Here is a 24,546-nt window from a genome sequence, read left to right as displayed (position 1 = left end):
ATGCGTATAAAAAAGGGAAATAGACCACGACCTACTTAAAAGACCTGTTGCCGAAAATATCTGTTGCCAAGAGTAAGGGCAGAGTTGTGAAAGCGGTGCAGATGACTTTACCATCCTTACTATGGGGCACAGGTTGACCTTTTTGTGAACAAATATAACACCCTGAAACTCCCAATGAACAGAGATAAGTCTGGCGTCATTGGCATCAGTCTCTCTAAAACAGGTACCAGAGATAACATTTTTAGCCAGGAAATAACAAAATCCCTATCCCTGAAGGATCACATCAACAATACGATTATAGAGGCCAAATAACCTTGGATGGTAGTAAGCTTTGCCACAGATTTTTCATTGGGATTAAAACATGAGAGAGCCGTAAAACAGTTTAGGACCATTGTGAGATCAGTGCTTGATTAAGTTGTTGCCTCCAAGCTCTTGATGTCTAAATACCTGGACAACAGAATAGCGACGATTGTGGCATCTAAGTTGAAAATATGCTGTTATGTTGAGCGAAATTATCTGGGAAGTGATTGACGCAATAGTGAATTTTAACTTCGACGAGATAAAAATACTGTGATACCCAGCTAAAAGTGAAATTATATTGAACAAGCAAGCACTCAGCAGCAAAGGTAGCTCTAACCAGCGGAAGAACCATAGTTTTTTCTTTTGCAGCTGAGGATGTATTATGGGTGGTGCACAATAAAATTAAGAAGGATTGGCAAGATGAATACCAGGCAACGTCGCGATTAAAAGGCGAAGATTTCGCGACAATCTTTCTGGAACTACCCATTAAAATACCAACTTTCATCCCAACAAATAGTGTAGCAAAAACTTCAATAGACTTTACTCAAACCATGTTTACAGGAACCCTTTCCTTCGGAGACCGGTTTATCGGCTTACCGTGAATTAGAGAATTAAGAGTCTGTGCTGTAGAAATGAAAATAAGTCTCAATTCGTTGAGTTGCATTTCAGTTTCATTATTTATTGTTTGTGATTCGTGAACATCAGATGTGACCCGAGGGAGGCCCATTGAAGGAAACTGCGTGCACTACGACTTAGTGTGTCCGTTTTGACTTTTCTTTTCTAATTTTTCTCGTAACGGAGAGAGTTCCACGCATGGAATTTAGCGGCAAATAGAAATGCAGATCCGCGTAGTATACCAGTTGAGCCTTCGCCTGCTTATACCTGAATTCTGTTTGTTGTTGTCCAGGACAATCCGTCCTCGATTCTGTCCATGACCAGGACAGCTATAAGTAGTGCCAACTAGTTACTTCCGCATTGATCACCGTAGCAGAAGGACTAGCGAGAAACAGTTTAGCTCCTCTAACCCCATGCCAATGTGTTGCCCGCTAAACTGCGTCGCGTCCGCGAAGGCCCAAGATTGCACACTTTATCCTGACAGCTACTGAATTTGTGCTGAATTCACATTTTAATGGAATTTCATAAAAAAACGAAAAAAAACTATCAAAACATCTTCCGAGAATATAAACACAACGATTCAGTTTAAAAAGTCCAAGTTGGAGAATTATAAAATTTAACAGTTTTCATGTGACATGTATTGTAGTCAACAGAAAAGGATAAAAATAACCACCAGGAAAATCTGAGTACTTTTGAAAAGCTTAGTCGCGTGTGAAGTGGATCATCCAAAAATCCTTTTTTTTTTGTGGAATTTCCGTACGACCGGCATGGAAAACAGAATAACAGAAAATAGGTTGTGACTCGAGTAGTGTGCGCCGTTGCACCGTCCTGTTAGAACCACATGTTTTCCAGTCACAATTCATACAATTGAGGAAGAAAAAATTCGGTAATCATGGCTCTGTAGGGCGCGCCGTCCACAGTCGCCGTTTGGTCGGGTGCGTTCTCAAAGAAAAATGGCCCGATGATTCCTCCAGCGTAAACAGCACACCACGCAATAACTTTGAGCGGGCGTAATGGCTCTTCGTGGGTGATGCACGGATTTTCGGTGCCTGCGAAATGATTATTTTGTTTATTCACGTAACCGCTCAAATGGGAATGGGTCTCATCGCTCATGATAATTTTCAATGAAAAATAGGCATCCTCTTCATCGTCTGTCGATCTTCGGAGTTCTTTTTCGACATCTTGGGCAACAGCAGCGCTATTCTCAGCAGAAAGGCTACTCCGGGCCAGCTAGCCTGGCGAACATCAAGGCGGGTTCCAAACGACACAGTTTTTGTCCAGTTGGTCTCGGATGGCCAGGAAATCTACGACGAAATTCTCGCTGCGTAAACACAGCTGATATACTACTACTTTGGATATATACTGCAATAGTAAGACCAATGATTACCTATGGAGCGGTAATCTGGGCAGAAAGAACCCAACTCAGCACACAAGCCAGGGAATTACATAAGCTCCAAAGGCTGGCTTGCGTGTGTATCAGTGGGGCAATGAGGACATGCCCAACGGCATCCCTGGAGGTCCTTCTGGGATTAACCCCTCTCCATCTGCACATACAGATGCAGGCAAGGAGATCAATATTCAGGATGGCCGGTAGCATGAGTGAGGCGGGGAGCTGCCTAAATCGAAGGAAGATTGATATCCTTTCCAGGCGGTATCCCGAATTACTGATACCGAGGGACAACATGACAACGAGGTTTCACTTCGATAAGAAGTGTGAAACACGTTGGAGTAACAAGGCAAACTGGGAGAGCGTGGCTGCGACATACGGCTTAAACCAACAACTGATTACTTGGTACACTGACGGATCCCTCACAGCAGAGGGAGGGGGTGCCGGTGTCATTGGTCCAAGGAAAATCTACTTTGAGCCAATGAGCAAGTACACTAGCATATTCCAGGCGGAAATTTACGCCATAGACAAATGTGCCTCCTTTAATCTGCAAAGCAACTACAGGGGGCAGAACATAGCTATTCTCACCGATAGCCAAGCAGCGATCAAGGCACTTAGGTCCAACCAGGTGAACTCTAAACTGGTATGGGAATGCCTTGAGAGACTGAATACACTCGGCTCGTCCAACAAGGTCTGGATACTTTGGGTTCCAGGCCATGCTGGGCTGGAAGGCAATGAGGCAGCGGATGAACTAGCCAAGAAGGGTGCAGGAATGCCTTTACACGGGCCAGAACCCTTCTGTGGAATCTAAGAAACGAAGAGAAACGGTTGAGGGAACTATATTGGGCGGGCCTACCAGGGATGGAGCAGTCCAGGGTGCTTATTGGGGGATACGAACCCATGCGCACAAAGGATTGCTTAAACCTCACCAAAAAGAACCTCAGAATCATAGTGGGAATTCTCACTGGTCATTGTCGGCTGAACTACCACCTAGGGAAGCTAGGGATATCTACGGACACCGCCTGCAGGTTCTGTGAGGAGGAGGACGAACCCTCTATGCACGTCCTGGGACAGTGTCCGGCACTTGTGCAAAGTAGGTCGATACATCTGGGAGAGCACTTAATACCAGATGCAAAGCTGAAACTTCTGGAAGTGGGGAACATACTAAAGTTCCTAACGGTTACTGGCCTGCTTGAGATACTATGATCAACAGGTACACTATAACCAGTAAAAGGGGCACAATAGTTCTTCAAAGACGCGGTGCGACTTTCCCTTAACAGAATAATAATAATAATAAAACACAACTGACGAATTCTTGCGCAAAAAAATGGAAATAATTATTTCGCGTTGTTGCGGAGTAAACCAATGCATGGCTTGCCGATTTATATTCTGCGTTTTTTTACTTCACAAATGTCAAAACCGAATTGACAATTGGGACCATTTGCAAAAGTTATAGCGTTTTCCAATAAAGTGATTACTTTTGCCCCAACTTGTATTACTGCACAAAGTGATCTTAGGATCTTGGGACAAATATTTGATTACAGTTTCGTATTTGGGAATTTAATTAAAATCAACACATAACTAATCACGCAGAGCTCTGGGTGAGGTTTTTTTCTTAGTTGTTGTATTCTTTTTGCTTTGTTTCATTGGATATGATTATTTACTTTCATTTTCTTTTTGTCGTTTGCAAGATTCGCTTATTATCATATTATGAATACAAGTTATTAGCATGAATTGGAAATAGCGCTGTAACCTGCCCAGAACTGAGCGATTTAAATATCCCGAGTCAATGCTTTCAGCCAAAGGAGAACCGCGTAATGGAATTGCTTGACGCACTAACACAACCTGGCTGAAGTGGCATTCCACAACTGGTGTTTTTTGTGATTGACGTATCAGCGAACATCTCAAATCTAAAATTTCCCGCAAAGTCGTCCGTCTACCGCTGTCCATAGTTCTGAGTGTTGGTAATGGAGACAAAGATGTTGCATGAGGATATCTGCGATCGATATGGGGTTGCACCGATCGTGGAAAAACTGCGAGTGATGCGTTTTCGATGGCATGGTCACGTAATTCGCGCTGACGAGAATTTACTTAAGCGTAAGCGACCAAAAGGTCGGGCAAAAACAACTGTGGCTTGACACGCTGTATGGAGACTTAGAAGCCTCGCGATTACATCCAGATCAGGCAGTTGATAAAATAAACTGGCGAAACCGATCACGACGATCCGACCCCGCTTGTGAGTGGGACAAAAGCTAGAGAAAAAAGAAGAAAATGTGGGGAGCGACGAATGCACGTGACACATAGCTAAAAATTCCATTGGCCTCTATTTTTTAGAAAGCGATTTAAATGAATTATTTGTTGGAAACCTCTGCATTGATAGTAGTTAACCGCATTCGCTTCACACTGTGAGTTTAATATTATTAGCAAATGCGAAAAATGTATCCTACATTAAATATAAACAAGTCGGGAAACCGGAAGCTGGGCGATTTAGGTATGAAAAGCTTTGTTTGCTTCTTCTGTAAGTACATTTGAGTGTAGAACTATCCCATTTGTACGTAGCCCGTTATATACATGCATTTAGCATTTCAGAATTAGTGCTTCGGGCTGCAAATTTACACGGTAAAGACAACTTTGAGCTACTGTAACTTTGTTACTAATAGTATGATATTGATCAAACTTGGGGATAATATGCATCATATTATATTTTATACTATTATACTACCGTCTACCGGTACTACCGTCTACAACTCTGGGATAAACCTAAGGGGGGTTTTACTCAATTTTCCCAAAAATATTGTAATATACTATTATTAAGTGAATTTGAACAGATATCGATATCGAGAGTATTTTGAGGCCTGGGCACCATATAGAGGCAGCTTCATGAATTTTTTCAGATTTTTCGGTTGAGTAGTTTCTGAGAATGGGTCCGTTAAAGAAATCACCCTTTCCACCCGTCCCACTCCTCGCTTTTAACAAATCTCAAAACAAAGACCGGCTTCGAAAACTACTAATCGAGACCTTTCATTTGATTCTCCACATGACTACATTCGGTGAAAAAAATTTTTACACCCCCCTTTTACATGTATGAGGACCCCGCCGACGCCCCCCCCTAAATTCAACATAGAAGGATATCACTCACTGCATGTCTGGGGGTTCACAGTTCCCACCTTCTCACCAAATTTCGTGTCAATCGGTATAACCGTTTCTGAGAAAAGTGCTTGTGACAGACAGACAGACATTGAACCGATTTTAATAAGAAACACAAGTGATAAGCATTTAGATAGAAAAAAAATTTATGACGAATATATGACGCGTCTATGCAAAATTTAGTACAATTCTGACGTCAAGGAATGCCTCAAGGTCTGCCCCAAGGCAAGAAGACAAGGATACAAGCAACTACATGAGCAATACAAAGAGGGACGGAAAAATCCCATGTGGCTTTGGTGAAAGGTAGGAGCGAATGCTTTTAGTGACTGGTTGAGAAGGCTGAGTCAGGTTCTTGAAATAGAGCATTTAAAGCAGTAACTTCTCAACTCATAAGGAAATCAAAGCTACCCCAAATAGTAATGAATTTTTGCAGTGAAGTGGCCACCACTGGTTTCCCACATTGAACCGATACTTATTCACCCTTGCTCGAAAAAATTTAGTCGAGCGAAGCAATTCATGACACTAAAGCCTGCTAGGAGAATGCCGCCCTATTTGTCTTGGAACATAAGACAGAAGTATTATTTATCATTAACAATAACACACACCCGCCATGGTTCTCCATCCTGGCAATGATCTTTAAGTCACCCCACGTGCCCTTGTCCCACTGTTTTGTGCAATTAATTCCATTCGCTGACTGTCTTGTGTTGTTGTGTTGCATAGCCCGCAAAGAAGTTATCGCCCTTTCTCAAAATATGACTTATCCAGTGCCGCCTCCGCCCTCCCATCAGCGCGTCTATAAACATTTCGACATAGGCCGGCAAAGTTCTTCATCTGGTATTGTCTCAGGCCAAAGTACCCCCATGACACAACGTTTAAGCCATTGGAGAATGTTCTGCCCGTCGGTGATAGTTTTACGGAGTGAACCTGTCCCTGAATAACAGGAGAGATGGAACGAGCCACAAAAGGCCGTTAGATGCATGCAATTAATGCATCTAACGTAGTTTTTGGGCGGCCAGGGGAATTATCGGGTTTTTTTAATTGGAACCTAAAAATAAGCGATAATAAAAGCCCTATTACAACAGGTGTGATATAGTTCCTTAATAGTAATAGTAATTCTGGAAATTATATCGCAAAATACAGAAACCACACACTAGAGCGTCGAAATCCATCAATAATTCGTAATTCGAAAAAATACGATGTTTTTGAATGTCTGGCTCATTGGTACCATCGTTCAACAGAAAATAAAATAAAATCGCCTAGATCTGGCGATATATAAGCAAAGCTAATACTGTAAAAGGTGATGGTGACAAACTTCAGCAATTGATGTTCAAAGTATGGAACGACAAATCAACGGTGCATAGATATCAATTGTGCCGCATAAAAAAGGATATGATACTAAGTGCACTGCCTGTAGAAGTATCACGCTCCTGAGTACCGACTATAGGATGTTCTTCGCTCTCCTATTTGAGAATGTAGCCCTATATGCCCCGAACATCATTCGTCTACATTAAAGCGAAGAAAATCAGCAGCCAGCATGTGATATACATAGGAAAAACTCCTAAAATACCGTTATAAACTGTACCTTTTTCTTGTCGACTTTAGAGCATCTTATGTTAGCGCAGATAAAGTGCCGCGGCGATGAGAGAAATCAACATCCCAACAAAAATAAAAAGAACGATTAGGCTGCCAATGGCTAATTCACGGGACCAATGAAGGTAGGCAGGGATCAGTGTTCGCTCCGACGAGCCCAACTAGCACTGTAGTGCGTCGTTTTGATGCCACAAACTCCTAAGACCGTGACTGCTGTTATCAAAACAGGGAGACAGATTTCAGTCCGCTCAAATCTTCCGAGCCAGCCCGTAGTATTCACGAAGAGAAGTAGCTCTTCCACCTTGCAGCTAGAAATTTCTCGGAAGTCCCCCGAAAATGGTTTACCCAGTCCGTAGCCTGAATTTAGCTAAAACTGGGCAATCGCAGAGGAAGTGGCTGAGGGTTCCCCTCCCCCTTCTTCGTAACTTCGGCAATGCGAATTGGGTATGCCGAACTTGGCGGCATGGGTCCCCTATGGGCCAGTACCTCGTGCAGACCGCCGTAATCTTGAATGCATTTGCACGCGTCTGGCACAGGAGTTCTCGTAATCGGGCTATATTATAATCGGGCTAAATCCTCCCCGACTGGGCACAGGTGGTAAGCTTTGCCTATTTAAGGCCCGCGGCTGCTAAGTAGTGCAAGTAGATTCCGCCCTTGACCCACCGAAGGACTGTCAAGAACAGAGTCCTGCCTGCCAATTTATCAGCCAGCTCATTCTCCTCTATGTTCCTATGACCGGGAACCCAGAGGAGGGTAACCTTGAGCGTGCGGCCCAGACTGTTCAGCGCATTTCCGCACTGCTTCACTAGCCTGGAGGATATCGTCGCTTAGTGCAAGGCCTTAATAACTATGTTACGCTTGGGGTTCGGACCATGCGCCGACCATCGACAGACTTCCAGTACCACCAGTACTGCCGCTTGGAATACACTGACAAAACCTGGGACACCATACGAGTCGGATACACTGTGTGTACTCGAGAAAACCCCTGCGCCAATTCCACAGACGAGCTTTGATCCATTTTGCAGGACGCCGCCGGTCTTCCAAAGCCAATGGCAGTTAGCGCGGAGCAATAGTAGAGGACGAGTGCGACCGTCTCGAGAAGTCGAGAAGAGAGCTGAAGCGCATTTCACGCTATACCCCACCAAGGGGCGAATAGCAACCATATATAAGTTGAAATTAGCGTCCATGTTCTTTTTTTTACAGTTAATATATAAATTAAGAAAACAACTAGATATTGTTTCTTATACTGTATATATTTTTATTTTCTTTCGCAACACAAACAACAATTGTATGCAAAAGGAAAATAAAAATATTTACTGTATAAGGAACAATGCCTAGTTCTTTTCTTAATTTTTTAACCATATAACATTTATAATGCTTTTATTTTAACAATGCAGATGTAGTAAATGTAGACTTACTTTTGGTCATGTGTCAGTGCCAATGACCGTATTCCACTGTTGCATGCTGGAAAGGCGTACAGCGGAGCTAAATTGAACGTTCTCCATACTTCCACTATACCCCTATCGCCAGCAGTCATTAAGTATTCTCCGTCCCGTGATAGCAGCATGCACTGTAAAGGAAAACGATAAAAATTTAGCAAATTCTTGAGGGATGGCTACAGATTTAGATTTTCTTCGTAATCCCTCGATGGGGTTTAAAAATTTACCTGTAAGTTGTCGTTATGACTCTCATGTCTCAACTTCTTCCCGTTTATTGTGAAAGCAGCTACGTTGCCTTTATCATAATTGACCACTATGAAGCCTTCCCGCGACATCGCAATAATTTCAGGAGACAGGAAATCAGTTGGGGGATCGAGTGAGCGGAGGAGGTCGCCGAAGGTTGTATGAATGAGCACAGGACCATCTATTGGTGGAGAAATTAAAACGAAATTGTCAGATGACGCTCCCAGAACACCTCTAACTGCAAACTTACTTATTGAACCTGAAACCACTAGTCCTAGTTCAGCACTAATAACTACCGAAGTTACAGCCTGTTCATGACCGGTTAGAGTAGCCCGGGGCGTCGGAACATCTCCTTCTCCAACAATGCTCTGGGTCCTGGCGTTCCAGTGCCACAGCAAAACAGTACAGTCCGCAGAACCAGAGGCGATGTAACAGTCCGATGTGATGTTGCACTCGGATCGCGACAGGCAAGTGACAACACCGAAGTGACCGAACACGATTTGAACGATTTTCGCTAAAGGGAGAAAATATAAGCCTAATCAGCCGTTATGTTGCGAAATATAGAATATCTTATCAGGAGGAGTAATCTGAAACTTCATAAAATGTAATGAAGCTCCTGCTTGCTTATCAGGGATTGAAGTCGAATTCACTCTGACACGGACGAGTTCACTCCTGCTACCGTCATACAATCAAACGAAACCCGAAAGCACCCACCTGTTTCCGTTGAAAACACTCGAAAACTGTTGTCCCAAAATCCGCAAGCAATCAAGAATCGACTGTCCACGGTGGTAACGAAGCAATTCGATCTAATTTTCAATTTCTGGCTGAAATTATCCCCCAAATGCCTCCTATTCATCGGATTATTGTGAGCGTTTGTTTGCGCTGTGAACAAGAAGGACAATGAGGGGACAGGATTAAATACACAGGCTCGAAACGTCGCGCCCAAATACGCATTATCTAATCATCATCAACTTACATAGCACCGGATCCATGGTCAAAGGTAAATTAGCACCAGGTGATTGTGGCGATTCCGCGTAGCTAGGACTCTGGACGGATGCTGTATAATTGCAATTCCAACGGTTCACGGCAAACTGATGCCCAGCCGTGACTGTGACTACGGACGGAAGGGATAATTGAGGATACGTGTTTGCTGAGATGTGAATAATGGGCGAGTTTAAGTGGAATTTCATGGACATGCAAACATCGTCCGGCATCGCGCTAAACATCATAGGGGAAAGGTGCATTGCCGAACTTCGGGGTGGATGTGGTTCCATGAGCAATTGGCTCGGGGTCTGTCCGAAATTTCTAATTTGATTTTCAACCGCTTCGCGCATAACCGGATCCGTGATGGCGTCTAAGTCGACGCTTCCCTCGTAGGTTAGGTAGTAGAATACATTAGTGGCGCGCACTGCTTCCGGTCCACGTTGCTTGTATCCGAAAATCAAATCAATCCATTGATGGAGTTGACACGACACGAACTCAGACTCCAGGGCCATTCGATTAATACGGACGAATTCTTCTGCCGTTTTAGCCCATGGCGGGAGCTCTACATCATTGACAAGAGTGCCATCCTCTCGTGTCCCTAGACGATATCCTGAAGAGTTGTAGAACATTTCCGGCAAGAAGTACCACTCGGGGATTAACTCCTTCACGTCAGATGTATCGCGTTGGCAGTTTTTCCATGATAAACTAACTGATGAGAACAGTCGGTCGGGGTAGTCAAACTTTCCACCTTGCATTGCTAGGAACATGGTCGTAAACGGCTCAGCTCTTACTAACCAACTCAACACAAAACTAGCCGTAGAATAGTGAGTTCCATAGTGGAATGGAGGGATTGTATCGTTGTCCCAGCTTTCATAGCGTTCTTCGAAATAAGCTCGTCGACTAGGATTCAAGGCTCCAATGGGCTTGGAAAGATCACGATAATTGGACGGTTGGCTCAGATCTAGTTCCTTCGATTCATAATTCGTCAACACCCAGGGGAAAACGGGATATTGATTTAGATCGTTGTATGTCCTGCCAGCAATGGTGTTTAAGAACATTAAGTACTCAAAGTTTGAAATTTCTCGTCTCTGCCATTTCTGTGTCATATTTGAATTTCTCATAAGCTGGCGCGGAGACATCATTGAAGCTCGTCTGGTTTGCGGTATGCCATACTTGATGCCAACTCCGACTCTCGGCAAGGCTTTGATCACTTTCTTCACGGTGTGTTGATCGGGGAAAGCGAATAGGATAGAAGTTCTACTTGCCAAAAAGATTTCTATTGCAACATTTTGTAGGAGATAGCGACGCGAAAAGATGGCCCTAACTTCCGAAAAGTACCATTTTCCGTGGAGATGATCGCAGTATTTAAGGACTTCTGGGTCAATTTTCTGGAATTCTGGATGATCTTCATCGACTTCAAAAAACATTTCGGTACTAGTAATCGACACTGTTCCAGGAGCTATGATACCAGGCGCAATCAGCTTGGCTTTCGTGCTAATGTTAACTGGGCCTGTTACGTCGAGATCGAGTTCGCGATCTTCGATAAGTAGTTCAGCATCATCCAGAAGATCTGCTGTTTGCTGAGACGGTTGGTGTGATCTGGTTACGGCAATTTGAGAATGGAATTCGTCTCTTGTTTGTAATATTGCATCTTCGGGAGTGCCATTTTCTAGAGCGGCTTTCAGAGTTGCTTGTGGGTGGCTTGATCCTCTCGGATTTTGGATCATTCGTTTTCGCCTTCTGGCATCATCTTCCCAAGCATCTAGTTTCCAGTATACTTGTTTAGTCGTACTGCCGCTGGCATCACCCCATGCTCCGTGTCTGTTACACATTATATTCCGCACTTTTTCTAGTAGGCGACTGGCAATCACATTATCGCGTCTTCGCGCGGCAGTTATCAAATGGTCACACATTCGTTCCTCTTCTCTGCGTTCCATCAAAGTTTGAGCACACTGGGATTCGAAATCGGCGTGTTTGAGGACATCATCAGCTCGCATGCGGTTCAAAATGAACTCTGCCTCGTTCGCAACTCTCACTATGTGGTCCTTCATAGCATGCGACAAAAGGCGACCTTCATTTATGAGCTCTATGAACGCTAATCCTGCGTGCTTTTGTAGACTGTTCTGCCACTCTTGCGAGCACAGCAACATGACAAGCTCTACAACGGAATGACTGTTCTTGAAGGTCGTCAGACCTTTGCCTTCCATTAGGAGTTCCTGGCCATGTGACCCAACTAGCGTTTTAGACAGGAATGGGGCAAAGTCGACCATAATCTCTCTGAGCAGTGGACAAACAGGTCCCAAGGCAATTTCCAATTTTTGCGTTAAGCTCGCCTCACGCGAAGGTGTGGTCATAGGAAGTTCACTAACCAGAGGTGGTTTAATGGAAATTTCCTCGGGTCGATTTCGATTTCCCGGTGCACCAAAGTTATCTGGAACACGAACGACAGAAATTTCAGAGTCGGGCTTATCGCCGCGTTCACCGCTTAGGTGATGGATGTTTCCTTCCATGTCGCGGATCTTCTCATTGCCATCTTCGTTTAGGTTCACGTCCGTCCAACTTTCGTCGTTCGAGTTTGTTGGCTTGTTGTCGTCCACCATTATTTCGCTGGATGATTCCACTTCTGGAACTTCATTTTCAGTAGAGTTCATGTTGAGTGATGCCACATCAGAATCGACACTCTGGGGAGAAATGAGAGAAAAATCGTTCGTTGTTAGAAACTATATGAACAGGAGTGAGTTCTGTATATATTGCAGTGGCGTCGGGTCTCCAATATATTGTAACAATCAACAAACACAATGATTTAGGGCTACTATAAGACTGGGTGAATCGGGATTTCTAAACAGCGAACAAATCATAGACACTCAAAAGGCTATTGTTAAACTACAGCATGCAAAACACACATATGTACATAGCTAGAAGCTCATTCTATACTCTCATTTTAATTACCTTTTTGCTAGTTGATGCGTATATATTGTGATTTTTACATTAGTTCACCTAACAAACGAAATACCAGTGTGGAAACGAATGCTAAGGATGTCATATGCAATGAGAGCCTATTGTTCTGCTAACTAAATGAAACAAACAGTTTGATATCCTGGTTTTCTAAAGGATATGCAGCGCTATCCTAATTCATTACCGGGGGTTGAAATTTAGCAATTTAAAGGATAAAGGCCTGAATTTGTATGAATTGATGATGGTCATGTAAAAATGTAAGCATAGTCCCCTGTATGGGTATTACCATATTCAATAGTAGCTTTGCTTACGTCTCGCTGATTTAGTATTGAAAGGATCATACCAAATAAATTAAGCGGAATGTGTGTAGCATCACATGATGGATTATCGGACGATTATGGAATTATTCGCGTATCTAATGCAAGATTGGCCACACATATCCAGTTCCAAAGGAAACATATTCCGATAATTTATGCATTTTGGGAGAATTTGTTCATCTGGAAGCTGAATCTTAGGAGCCTCACAAACAATACTCAAACATGCGGGGATAATGAGCCAAGTCCCGATGAGATTGCAACTGCGTTTAACAAGGGTAATGACAATAGCGTGTGTTTTGCGGCTTTGCAAAACTATGCTTCAGAAAGACGTAATTGAAATGCTTTTGCAATTATTCTATTATGCGATGTCATATCCAGATACCAGCTCGAGGGAGAATAGAGGCATTAAAGCACGCACCAACAGATGTTTCTCAAAAGAGCCTCTGAAATCTGGTCATCTTCCTGAAGTGAGTATGAAAATGATATTGAATTGGCGTTAGAAATATCTATATTCTGGCACAGAGCTGACGCGAGATTCTAATCCAAAGGTTTAGGACAAAATAGCGAAGAGTTATGATTCAGCAATCAAACGAATCGAAGATCGGAAGCTCGGCGCTTCAGGTATGAAAAGTGTTTTTTGATCTACGCGTAGTGCTAATCGAAACCTTTTATTTGCTATCTGACATGATTATATTAAAGATATTTAAAAAAAAAAATCACGCCTCTTTTACGAGGAAAAAAGGTAGCGGTCCTCATCACCAAGACTACCATCAAGCACGTGCAGTATACTTGCGACAAAGCCAAGAAACACAGCCAACGTAGCAGGAACGTACGTACATGAGTTTGAAGAGTTGCACAGCCGATATAAAAAGGCGAGGAAATCTCTAGAAGTAAAATTGAACACTTCAAAATTTACGCAAGAAAGCGGATCGCAACCCATAGGGAGGGCAATTATGGCACCGGCATACAAAGCCTGATTTGCTACGAGATATTATTAGTAATCGCTTCCCACAAATTTCATGTGAATCAAACCCACTGTCCAGACGGATCCCGGTGAAATTCCCCTGAAGAAGTCCTAGAAACCGCGAAGAAGGTTGTCGAAAATAAAGCCCTATTCTTAGATAGCATGGCGAAGAAAGCGCTGGTTGTGCTAACCCCGGAGTCAAATAACCTTGGGTGATCGTCCATCTTATAAGTATATATACCTATCAAACGGCTTCGACAAATTTTTCAAACGGACCATCTTCAGTAGGGTTGTACCGATCACAGTAAAGCAGAGTGGTTTCTCAGATAAGCAGATCGGATTCCGAAAGGCAAGATCTGCAGCCAATGCAATCAATACGGTGACGAAAATTGCAAAAGAAGGAATCATTATCATCAACGGCGCAACAACCGGTATCCGGTCTAGGTCTGCCTTAATAAGGAACTCCAGACATCCCGGTTTTGCGCCGAGGTCCACCAATTCGATATCCCTGTAAGCTGTCTGGCGTCCTGGTCTACCCCATCGCTCCATCTTAGGCAGGGTCTGTCTCGTCTTCTTTTTCTACCATAGATATTGCCCTTGTAGACTTTCCGGGTGGGATTATCCTCATCCATACGGATTAAGTGACCCGCCCACCGTAACCTATTGAGCCGGATTTTATCCACAACCGGATGGTCATGGTATCGCTCATAGATTTCGTCATTGTGTAGGCTATGGAATCATCCATCCTCATGTAGGGGGCCAAACATTCTTCGGAGGATTCTTCTCTCGAACGCAGCCAAGAGTTCGCAACTTTTCTTGCTAAGAACCCAAGTTTCCGAAGAATACATGAGGACTGGCAAGATCATAGTCTTGTACAGTAAGATGTTTGGCTCTATGGTAAGACGTTTCGAGCGCAACAGTTTTTGTAAGCTAAAATAGGCTCTGTTGGCTGACAACAACCGTGCGCGGATTTCATCATCGTAGCTGTTATCGGTTGTGATTTTCGACCCTAGATAGGAGAAAAAAGAAGCAATGGAGATTAATAAATCTTTAGTTACTCTTAATGGGAAGAATAACTTCAGTACTGCAAAATAGAGCAAAATAATTGCGCCTTTAGCCAAATCAGGCGCTTCCAAATACCTGATGCGCATAGTTATAGAATTCCTCTGGGGACACTATTGTTTTACAATGCGGGAGTTGGACCTAACGCGTATAGAACACTCTGCTGGGTATGACATGGATCGGTTCCCGGCCCTCTTCGGCGGTAATTTTTTAAATCAGATCCTAGCTAGAAGACGCTGGTCTGATGATCACAGAGAAGTTTTTATCATTAGGCGAGGGAAGCAAACGTCAATGAAGATCATAATTGACAAACGCATTATACATTCGCTGCTGCGCTAGAACCGGAAACTGAAATTCAAACCCAATCTTGAGAATGTAGCAACCAAAACTTCCGGGGCTGCTAGATTGCTGATAAGAATGTTACTGAATGTAGGTGGCCCTAGGCAAAGCACTCGTCTCGAGAGTTGTCAGTTCCACCTTGCTTGATGCAATTCCAGTCAGTGTATCGGCATTGAAGCAAATAGAAGAAAAATCACAGCCACGTATCAATTGAGTGCATTGCGAACGTCATGCGTTCCCGTACAACATCAAGTGAGGCAACATGTGTGATAGCAGGCATGGTTCCCATCAGCATCTTGGCCAACGAGGATCGGCGCCTTTATGACCCATCATACGCTGTTGGCGAGCCTCGCACCTGTCATCGACAATTGGCACGAAGTGAAGCTATTTTGGTATAGCAAACTAATGACAGACTAATAACAGAAATTCAAAAGGCAATTAAGGAAATTAAACTGAGGCGAATAACAGGACCTGGCGACGTTCCAGCTGAGCTCTGCAAGGCAAAAAGCTGAAATTCATCACTCACGCATAGTGAGTTGTTTATCGCATCAAAACCTGATCTGACTGTCACTACTACTCTCCATGCCTAGTCCCATCCCATTCATACTGCTTTACACAGACTGTATTTTCCTGGCAGCTCCCAATCAATTTATTTGACTAGGACAATAAACAGAAAAGCAAATTCCTTGTTACATATTGTCCTCAGAGGGAGCAACAAGTAAGGAAGGAGACAAAGTCAAAGGACCCAAGTTGCATGGCGTTGTAGGACCGGCATAGCTAAGGGATCAGGGAGTGAAAGTAGATATCGAGATCCGCAAAGGGTACTTCAAAAATGTCCATACTATATGTATTATGAGAGGCGGTGCGGAAAATGATACCAGAGTTGGCAGAGTAGTCCATCAGGCAATTGTAGAGTTTAAAAAGGTACACATGCCAAGGAAGATAAACCGTTGCTGCAGGGAAGCGAGCTTGAGGGTGCGTAGCCATGACGGATAAACCACTCGAGGAAGGTTCTTTTTGAAGAGAAGATGTCAACGATTGAAATGAAGTTTGTCTGCGAATATTACAACCAGATCTTGAAAGGAGGTCAGTAGTAGAGAGGGTTGTTCACTATGAGAATAAGGAAAGGATGTCGGGGAGAGTTTAAGCGAATAGCACATCCAATGGCATTCGCTGACATTCAGTATGAGCTTGTTAAGCGAACACCAACGGACCAGAGAATCAAGGTTGGATTGCAAAGGAGCACAGTCTAGGTGGCAAAATAGAGGCAAATAATTTAAGGTCGTCTCCGTAAAGCAAGTACGGGCAGATAAGAGGGGAGGCGAGTTCATTAATAAAAAAATAGGAAGAGTAGGGAGGCAAGTATAGAACCTTGGGAGCACCAGAGGTACGAGATGAGTAACCATCAAAAGAAACTCTGCGGGGACGATATGAGAAATTCGAGGAAAGTCAGGAGATGATTGAGGGAAAGAAGATGAGTAGGGAGAGTTTGGAGAAGAATGGCCAAAGATTCGGAGCAGTCTGCTGAAGAGGCGATGATGGAAGAATGGAGAGATGGGGTAAGATTATGGGAATAGCGAGTGTGGAACTAAAAAGGTTTTGAGTTACCGCGGGCAAGAGCGGTTTCGACGCTCAACAAGTACCTTTTACGCTTGCGCTTTAAACATCTACTTCACAGTCGAGCGCGTAGCTTTAAAGCGAGCAAAATGCCGTCGTCCTTAGAAGTCCGAAACTACTTCCGCAGTGCATGTTTCAGGCGAATGTTAAGGACCTTCGTTGTGGACCAATTTGGATACGAACGCAGGAAAGCAGGGAAAGAGGGGACATAACAGGAGAGGAGAGCGGACAGGATATTGCAAAAAGTGCTAAGAGCTTGATCACACATTGAGTTGCATAATATGTGCTCCCAATTGAAAGACGCTCAAGTTAAGTTGAGGAAGTTGAACTTAGTAGGTTTAGAGCAGTTTTGAAGTTTAAGCGGGGGATCTCTTCTTCAAATTTAAGTGGGAAACGGTGGGCGTCAGTTTCGACTTACGGGGATGTTCAATGAAATAAAGAAAGTTGGCGCGCGCTGAGGTTGGCAAGAAAGAGATCGAGAGTGCGGCCCAAGGAGTTTCTGGTGGTATTCAGGTATTGATAAAGGAAAAAAGTAGAAGGGAAGAATGGGAGAGGTTGTTGGCAGGAATTGGAAGGCTAGGATGATTAGGCCAGTGGAGCAGGGGGGGGGGGGTTAAAATCTGTGGAAAGGAAGAAAGCGAGGGAAGGGGATCTAGTAGTAAGGAGTTCCGGCAAACTGCCAAACAATTCTTGCGACAGGTGGGCAGGGCAGGAAACGTATATGCAAGATACAATGAACGGGAGGGAGTTGGGCGGGGAGACACGGCGAGAAACACAGTCTTAAGGAGAACAGGAGGAGGAGAAGACGAGTTCGGTGCGAAGTGTCACTTTTATTGGAATTAGGATCCCATTCTCGATGAAATTAAGTGATGCATCACGGTCTCTGTTACAGCGCAAAGTGGAGTAGCCTTCGAAGAGCTCGGAGTTCCATATGGCATCGTCCAGTCAGTCTTCCGAGATACAGGTAGCATGGTATTACTGAACCAGCACAGATAAATTGAAGGCCCCAGCTTTGTGTTTAAGCCCCTAACAATTTTGATAGAACAGTTGGCCAGTAAACAAAGATTCAGTAACATTGCTCGGCGAGAAAGGCGGGTAGTCCTCAAATTTACCCGCGAATTGGTGCGCTTGATGAACTCACCTTCAGGTCAGAAAAAACAGATTGCCGATGACGTCAAATTCGTGAGCATAAGTGACCTTGAAAGACGCTATCACTCTGTCGGGATTGCTGGTGATCTTGAGTAACTAGTACAAACGTGGAATGATCGCCGACATTGGTTTGACTATCCAAGTCAATGGAGAACAACCAAAGAGCTTGATACATTGAACAGGGATTTGGACAGACTTTGGCCTGTCGACTCCACGGTCGATAGAAATGACAAATTCGATCCAGGACAGCTGATTCCATTGTCAAACAAGATAAAGCCTCTAGAAGAAGAGGAATATGTATAGAACCGATGTCGTGACATGTGACACGTGGCAGTCGGGAATGTCGAGTGTTCAACGCATATCAACATTAAATTAAATTTTCATTTTTAATGTGCTTATCATATTTGTAATTAGTAACATTAACATGTCAGCTACAGTGACATTCTTTAATCAACAAAAGGCCTCCAGTTGGCAACACATCACTTTTGTTCAGCACTATTTGAGGTATTCAATTAAATGGACAAACCAATAATGAAAAAAATTATTTGCAAACTATGCTGATTCCTATCATAAATTTATGATTGAAAAAAAAAACCTAATTGCCAAATTAATTTCAAAAGCAACCTGACAATTCGCTAAATATTCTGAATTCTGAATATTCCCACCCGCTATTTCATTAATTTATGCAATTCGCATCAGCAATAATGAGATTTCCAAGGTTTTACTTTTTTTCCTGCGTAGTGACCCCATTGCTTTTGATGGAGATATTACCGGTGTTCATTGTATGTGATTACATCACACCATATTTATCAATTTCAAATATGAATATATTTGCGAACGCATTCATTCAGTGCTACCACAAATAACATTTCGCATATTTTGCCAATTCGCTTTAGCTGATAAGCCAATTTAATATTTGCAGCTTTGGGTATGTCATGGAGCACTTGATGGCGTATCTCATTAAAATTGCATGGCCACTACAGATACAATATTTTGCAAATTTAATTTGCTTATTTAAGCTTGTAAAAGCAATTTAAGCTTAGCCCAAATAACATGCACGAGTCCAGACTGCATTCGGCCTCTATGCATTTATTCCGCAGATTATTATTTCGTGGAAATATATCATTAGGGGATGAATTTAATATTATTTCCTCTGTAGCAATCAGTAATATCCAAGGAAGATTAATTCGTTTATGGATGAACTCTATTACGAAATCATGTACTTCGCATATATGATTATTGTTGGATATGAATGACTTGGACATGATGAACTTCCATGAAAGCGCCCAGGCCAGCAAGGTTGCCTTATATAAGATTTTTCCAGATCGATGGTATGATAATTTTAGTGCAGGACTTCATATTATGAGGATATAAAGGAAAATTATGAGAAGGAATGTTTTTGTCCAAAGCAAAAGTAAGGCGTGTGATGCGGACCAGTATTTATTACATCGGGATCATTTCCTGTGCGTCCCAGTATGGCCGAAATATACGAAAGAGCTTCAATAGTAGAATGATGAGGGGTCACCCTCCAGAAAATATTCAATCTACTGAGATACATAATTGCCTCGATAAAGTTCGAGGCATTCTAGGATATACTGAGAAGGATTTTATCCTTATGCGGAGCGACAGGAAAAAATATGGAGGAGGTGTGAAGACTTTATCAACAGAGATTATATTCAGGGATTTTAAATACTTGGGGGAATCCTCTAGTAATAACTCCCAGCCAAAGGCAGTTTTTCACATGCTGCCCTATTTTGAGAAGGCATATCGTAACGCATAAAATTAATGCCGACTGAGCTTTAATTCAAAGGCTATAAATTCGAGTTTATTCTGATTGTTGACCGCGATACTGACTTCAAGCGTTCCTTCTAGGCCTAGATCCAAATTGGATTATTGAGCTATCGATTATTATAATTATTATTTCGTGTGTGGGGTATAATGCGCCAGCATCGCCTACGCGCTATCGTTATTAATTACTGACACTGAATCTCGACCTCCCCAGGATTTCCAAATAAACGCACAATGAATTGAATACCAAATACTTCATTCAAAAATGCATTTATATCTGGGGCGGACAAAGCCGTCGCCTACGTCTTAAAAGGAGGAACCTGGTTGGGGGCAGATCGATGAACGTAAGGAGCTGAGAATTCTATTGATGGCTCTGAATGGGAGTGAGTGCAAGGCACGGATGTTCCGTTAGTGTGAAAAAGAGGCTGCCGCAAAGAGCAAAAATGTCGCTACCATATATGATACTATGGTATGTTAACGGTAGGCTTCTCATCCTCAGTGATGGGCAGCTAAAGTGCTGCCACCGCAATTCTCCAAGGATACGGCAAACTACATTGATATGAAAATATACAGACTGTTCCCCTCAACAGAAACCAGAACAAAGCCACCATTCTTGATTGTCCTCGTGCGGAAATTTCCCGTGCAGCCTCTACAGTCTCCGTAGAATTGTTACTACCACACATTCAAAGATCGGAGAAACTGATATCTTTTCCAATGAGTGGAAGAATGGCACCCACCTCGAGTATGACAACCGGGTATTTGCATGCTTCCTGCCGTCTTGAAAATACCAGCTAAAGTCTTTCTCGAAAGCATCAATGAAAACCCCTAACAGAGAGCAGGTTGTTTACCTTTCTGATACGTCTGTAGAGACTATATTTACACCCTTCGGATGATTATGGAGAACTTGCGGTGTTTGCATCCCAATTCCACCTGCTCTTCACCGATTCTGAGCGCGCCTACAACAGTATCAAACGAAGATAAATGTGGAATGCTCTACGTAGGAGCGGCATTGCGAAAAACTGATAGCTATTGTCATGTGCTGGACAGAACGAAATCTGAGATTAATTGGTCAGGTAAGTCAAAAGTGGAACTCACCAGGGTTGCATCTTGTCGCCGATATTATTTCTTCTTGTTATCTGCGACGTTCTTCATACTGTTTTGGTGGGAAGAGCCGGTGGAGTTCATTGACTCATATCACTTTCCCCCAAACACCTCCAGATAGGCCAGGAAAAGGAGGCGAAAGTTCGCACTTCTCCCATTTGAATCGAAGACGTTAAAGTATCTATATATCTTGGTAGCGTTATTTCTGCCGACAACAGTATCGAACTTGGTACCGTTCGACGTTTGAGCAGCGTAGAATTCACTTTCGCTGTTTTGTCCATAATCTGAGATTATTTGTCACTAATGTTGTGTAATCGTATATGGAAAGTTACAACCATTGCTACCCTTTCGAAGCTTTCATAAATTTATGTCTGCGTAGTATCATCGGGATATTATCGTCTAAGACAATGAATAACGTAGAAGTATAGGCCAGATACCCGTGGACATGTAGGTCAGAATACAGAAGTAGCGGTGATAGTGGGTAAGTCACACATTAAGAAAGAGTACTAACTTTATTGTGGGTTATGCCATGCATCCGACTGGGGCGAAATGAGTGGCGAGTAGGTCACCCTTGAACTACGTGGCGTAGGTCTATTCTACGCCAAAAAGAAAGAAAAATCAGGGAGGGGGCTGTAAATGTATTACAGCAACCGACAGCGACAGCCCATACATGTAAAAGGGGGGGGGGGGGGGGGGGGGTGATGAACATTTTTTTACAGAATATGGTCTTTTGGGATATCACGTGAAAAGGTTCAGTTAGTACTATACTTTTCAAAACTCTGGACATTTTTGATACCGGGTGAAACTAGGGACCGAAGGCTCAAAACGCTTGCCCCAAAAAGTGCAGCAAGTCTCATTCTCGGAACCTATCCAACAGAAAAATCTGGAAAGCATCACAATGGTGTATCTATACGAAATCCAGGTTTCAAAATACATTGCATTCCAATCCTGCTTAAAGAAAGTTAATAATAATATATTACCATATTTTGGAAATTTACCTGAAAACCCACCTCCTTCCTAGAAGTACAAACTTTGGTACGGTTATAAATACAGTGGAATCCAGATAACTCATACACCGATTATTCGCATTCCGGCTAATTCGTACAAATTTTCCGGTACCCAGAGTTAATTTTCTTTTTTTGCACTCCCGATAATTGGTAATTCCTATATTTCGTATCAAATCTTCCCATGACCATGTGAATTATCGGAATTCTACTCTAATACACTACTCTAATACATAATTTTGGAAAGTTTGACTAAAATCCAACCATTATTAACGAAGTTATAGAGGGTCAACATTGTGTATTACACGTGAATTTATCGAATTCTAGGACGTGTACGACGTCATCATTACATAAAGTGAACTCATATGAACGGTGTAGTTGGAGTTTGGCAATAAATATGTATATTCAGAAATATTTTGAATTGGAGGCATACACGAATGGGAAAAGGTGAATAGGGAATCTGCCACACAAGATGAACCCAAAAACCTTTATATTCGAAGTGTTCAGCTTTCGGTATTCCGACTTGTTGAAACCTCTTTTGGTGGGTATTACACGCAACAGCGAATGTTTCCATGTATTTTTTTAGTGTTTCCTGTTCACTTCTTAGTGGGACTGTGCTTCAGTTTCACTATCATCATACTTAACGCTGTGCAAGCACAGCAGCAAGACAAACATAAAACGAAGACAGCCACTAATGGCCACTGGGATTCGAACCCAGAGCAGCGAGATTGGGAGACTGACGCTTTACCCCATCAACCATCGCGCCGTGGATTCCTTTGGTGACTTACTAAAGAGCTCACCGCTTTTCTTGGTATATCGCAAATAATGTATATTCTATAAAATAGCTCCCTTAAACTTTTCTGGCTTGTGAAATTTCCATTGGTTATCACAAATGCTTTTTCTTTCCAGACTTGCGCTACACTCAAATAGCACCGGTGCGGATTAATGGCTAAACGCTACTAAAACTCCTATCTTTTTAATGAGTTCATACAGTCGCCAATATATGTAGAGGCTTAACCTAACAAAGTCCTTAACAGCTGACTTAATCTCCCTGGTATTTTATTTGAGCTACTAAGACATACTTCGTGGCGTTTGGAAGATTTCGTTACGAATTGGTCCTGGGGATTTAACGTGAGTGCCTGCCATGTAGGCACAATCCCACGGTCCTCATCGGACACCGATTGTTTTAAACCCGTGTCTAACACTGGGACACTGGTTTATACTGGGTGAAGTATCACACCAGTGGATGCGAAGTCTATCTAATACCTCTGTCACAATTAACAGGCTCCAAGGAGCTCCCTCCGCGATAAGGACACAATCGCAACCACAAACAAACCCAGATAAGAGCACCATCAGCAAATAACTGGGCCAAGAACACATTGCCCAGGGATTGTCCAGGAGCATATGCTTTCAGAGGGCCATCTCAGTTTCCATGGTAGAAAATAACATTCGGTAAACCTTCGTAGGAACAGCCACTTCAGATGAGTCTTCGCAGATCCTAGTCTCATGGGAGTTCGCTCCCCAATAGATTGACTGGAATCAGCGCAGTGCTGAGAACGGCGATGAAACTTTTCCACCAGTTAATCAACGTTCTGCGTACAAATGAACATATAAGACGTCACACCAACTCAAAGTACACGGAACCGATGGCTGTCTTCCACCAAGGAAGGAACTGTCTGCGTCACCGGAAGGCAGCAGGCGCATATGAATTAGCGTATTGATGCGTACCCCTGCTGGTAAGGCACTGATTCACTACATGAACCGCCATGTTTCCAAATTGCGGATGTTACATTACGCTGGACAGAATTTGAAAAGAGAAACTCTAACATGCTCCGTCAGGAGGAAGCTCGTCCCGACAACAAACACCACAATAAATCTCTCTCTCTCTGCTAGCTTGCCGGACACTACTAGATCAAAAACGAGCAATACATACATGGCGTCAGTCACTAATCAGTGAACTATTTCGCAACGGTTTTTTTTTCCGTCGAAACCGCAACACCGACGGAGACTAAGCACGATGCCCATATTCAGTACCTCGCTGCTCGAGCTCAAATCACGGTTTCTCCCTAACAAAAATGAGGATATCATCCGCGTAAGAAGCACATTCAACCATCGAATTAAGCTTAGCCAACAGTTCATTCATAATCACGTTCCATATAAACAGGCTTGCTGTAGATCACTTTGGGCAGCCATACTCCCCAATAATCCACATACGCTCAGCGACACCTCGGAAGAATACTTTCTGACCACTTTCATGGTGGCTTTTTCACGGAGCTAATTCTTGGCAGCCACACTGACAAGTTTCAACAATACTAGTCATTAATTAAAAGATTCCAAGGACGTATCAGCCAATGGAGAACTGCGTTATGAAATTGCTTCACGCATTAACACAACCTGGATGAAGTGGCGTTCTACAATTGAAGTTTCGTGATCGACGTTTCAACGAACGTTTCAAATCTAAAATTTACCACAATGTCGTCCATCCTGTCGCTCTCTATGGTTCGAGTGTTGGCCGACTATAAAGGATGATAAACGACGTCTTGCG

The 24,546-nt window shown here is 43.1% G+C and overlaps 1 protein-coding gene across 14 annotated transcripts in view; it reads right to left on the bottom strand.

Annotated features, from left to right (window-relative positions):
* Positions 1-24,546, bottom strand: part of LOC119657303 (neurobeachin) — a 511,509-nt gene that overhangs the window by 5,242 nt on the left and 481,721 nt on the right. For all 14 annotated transcript variants that reach the window (XM_038064152.1, XM_038064151.1, XM_038064148.1 and 11 more), the window contains 5 exons: positions 9,698-12,386; positions 9,436-9,603; positions 8,972-9,235; positions 8,706-8,902; positions 8,458-8,609 (listed from right to left, as the gene is read on the bottom strand). In XM_038064152.1, the coding sequence (XP_037920080.1) occupies positions 8,458-8,609; positions 8,706-8,902; positions 8,972-9,235; positions 9,436-9,603; positions 9,698-12,386 (3,470 nt within the window). The remainder of the gene's footprint in view (positions 1-8,457; positions 8,610-8,705; positions 8,903-8,971; positions 9,236-9,435; positions 9,604-9,697; positions 12,387-24,546) is intronic.

The sequence above is a fragment of the Hermetia illucens genome, chromosome 5 (assembly GCF_905115235.1).
Source record: "Hermetia illucens chromosome 5, iHerIll2.2.curated.20191125, whole genome shotgun sequence".
NCBI classification, from domain to species: domain Eukaryota; kingdom Metazoa; phylum Arthropoda; class Insecta; order Diptera; family Stratiomyidae; genus Hermetia; species Hermetia illucens.
The sequence above is the reverse complement of the archived record's forward strand: the minus strand, read 5'-3'. Positions and strand labels throughout refer to the sequence as shown.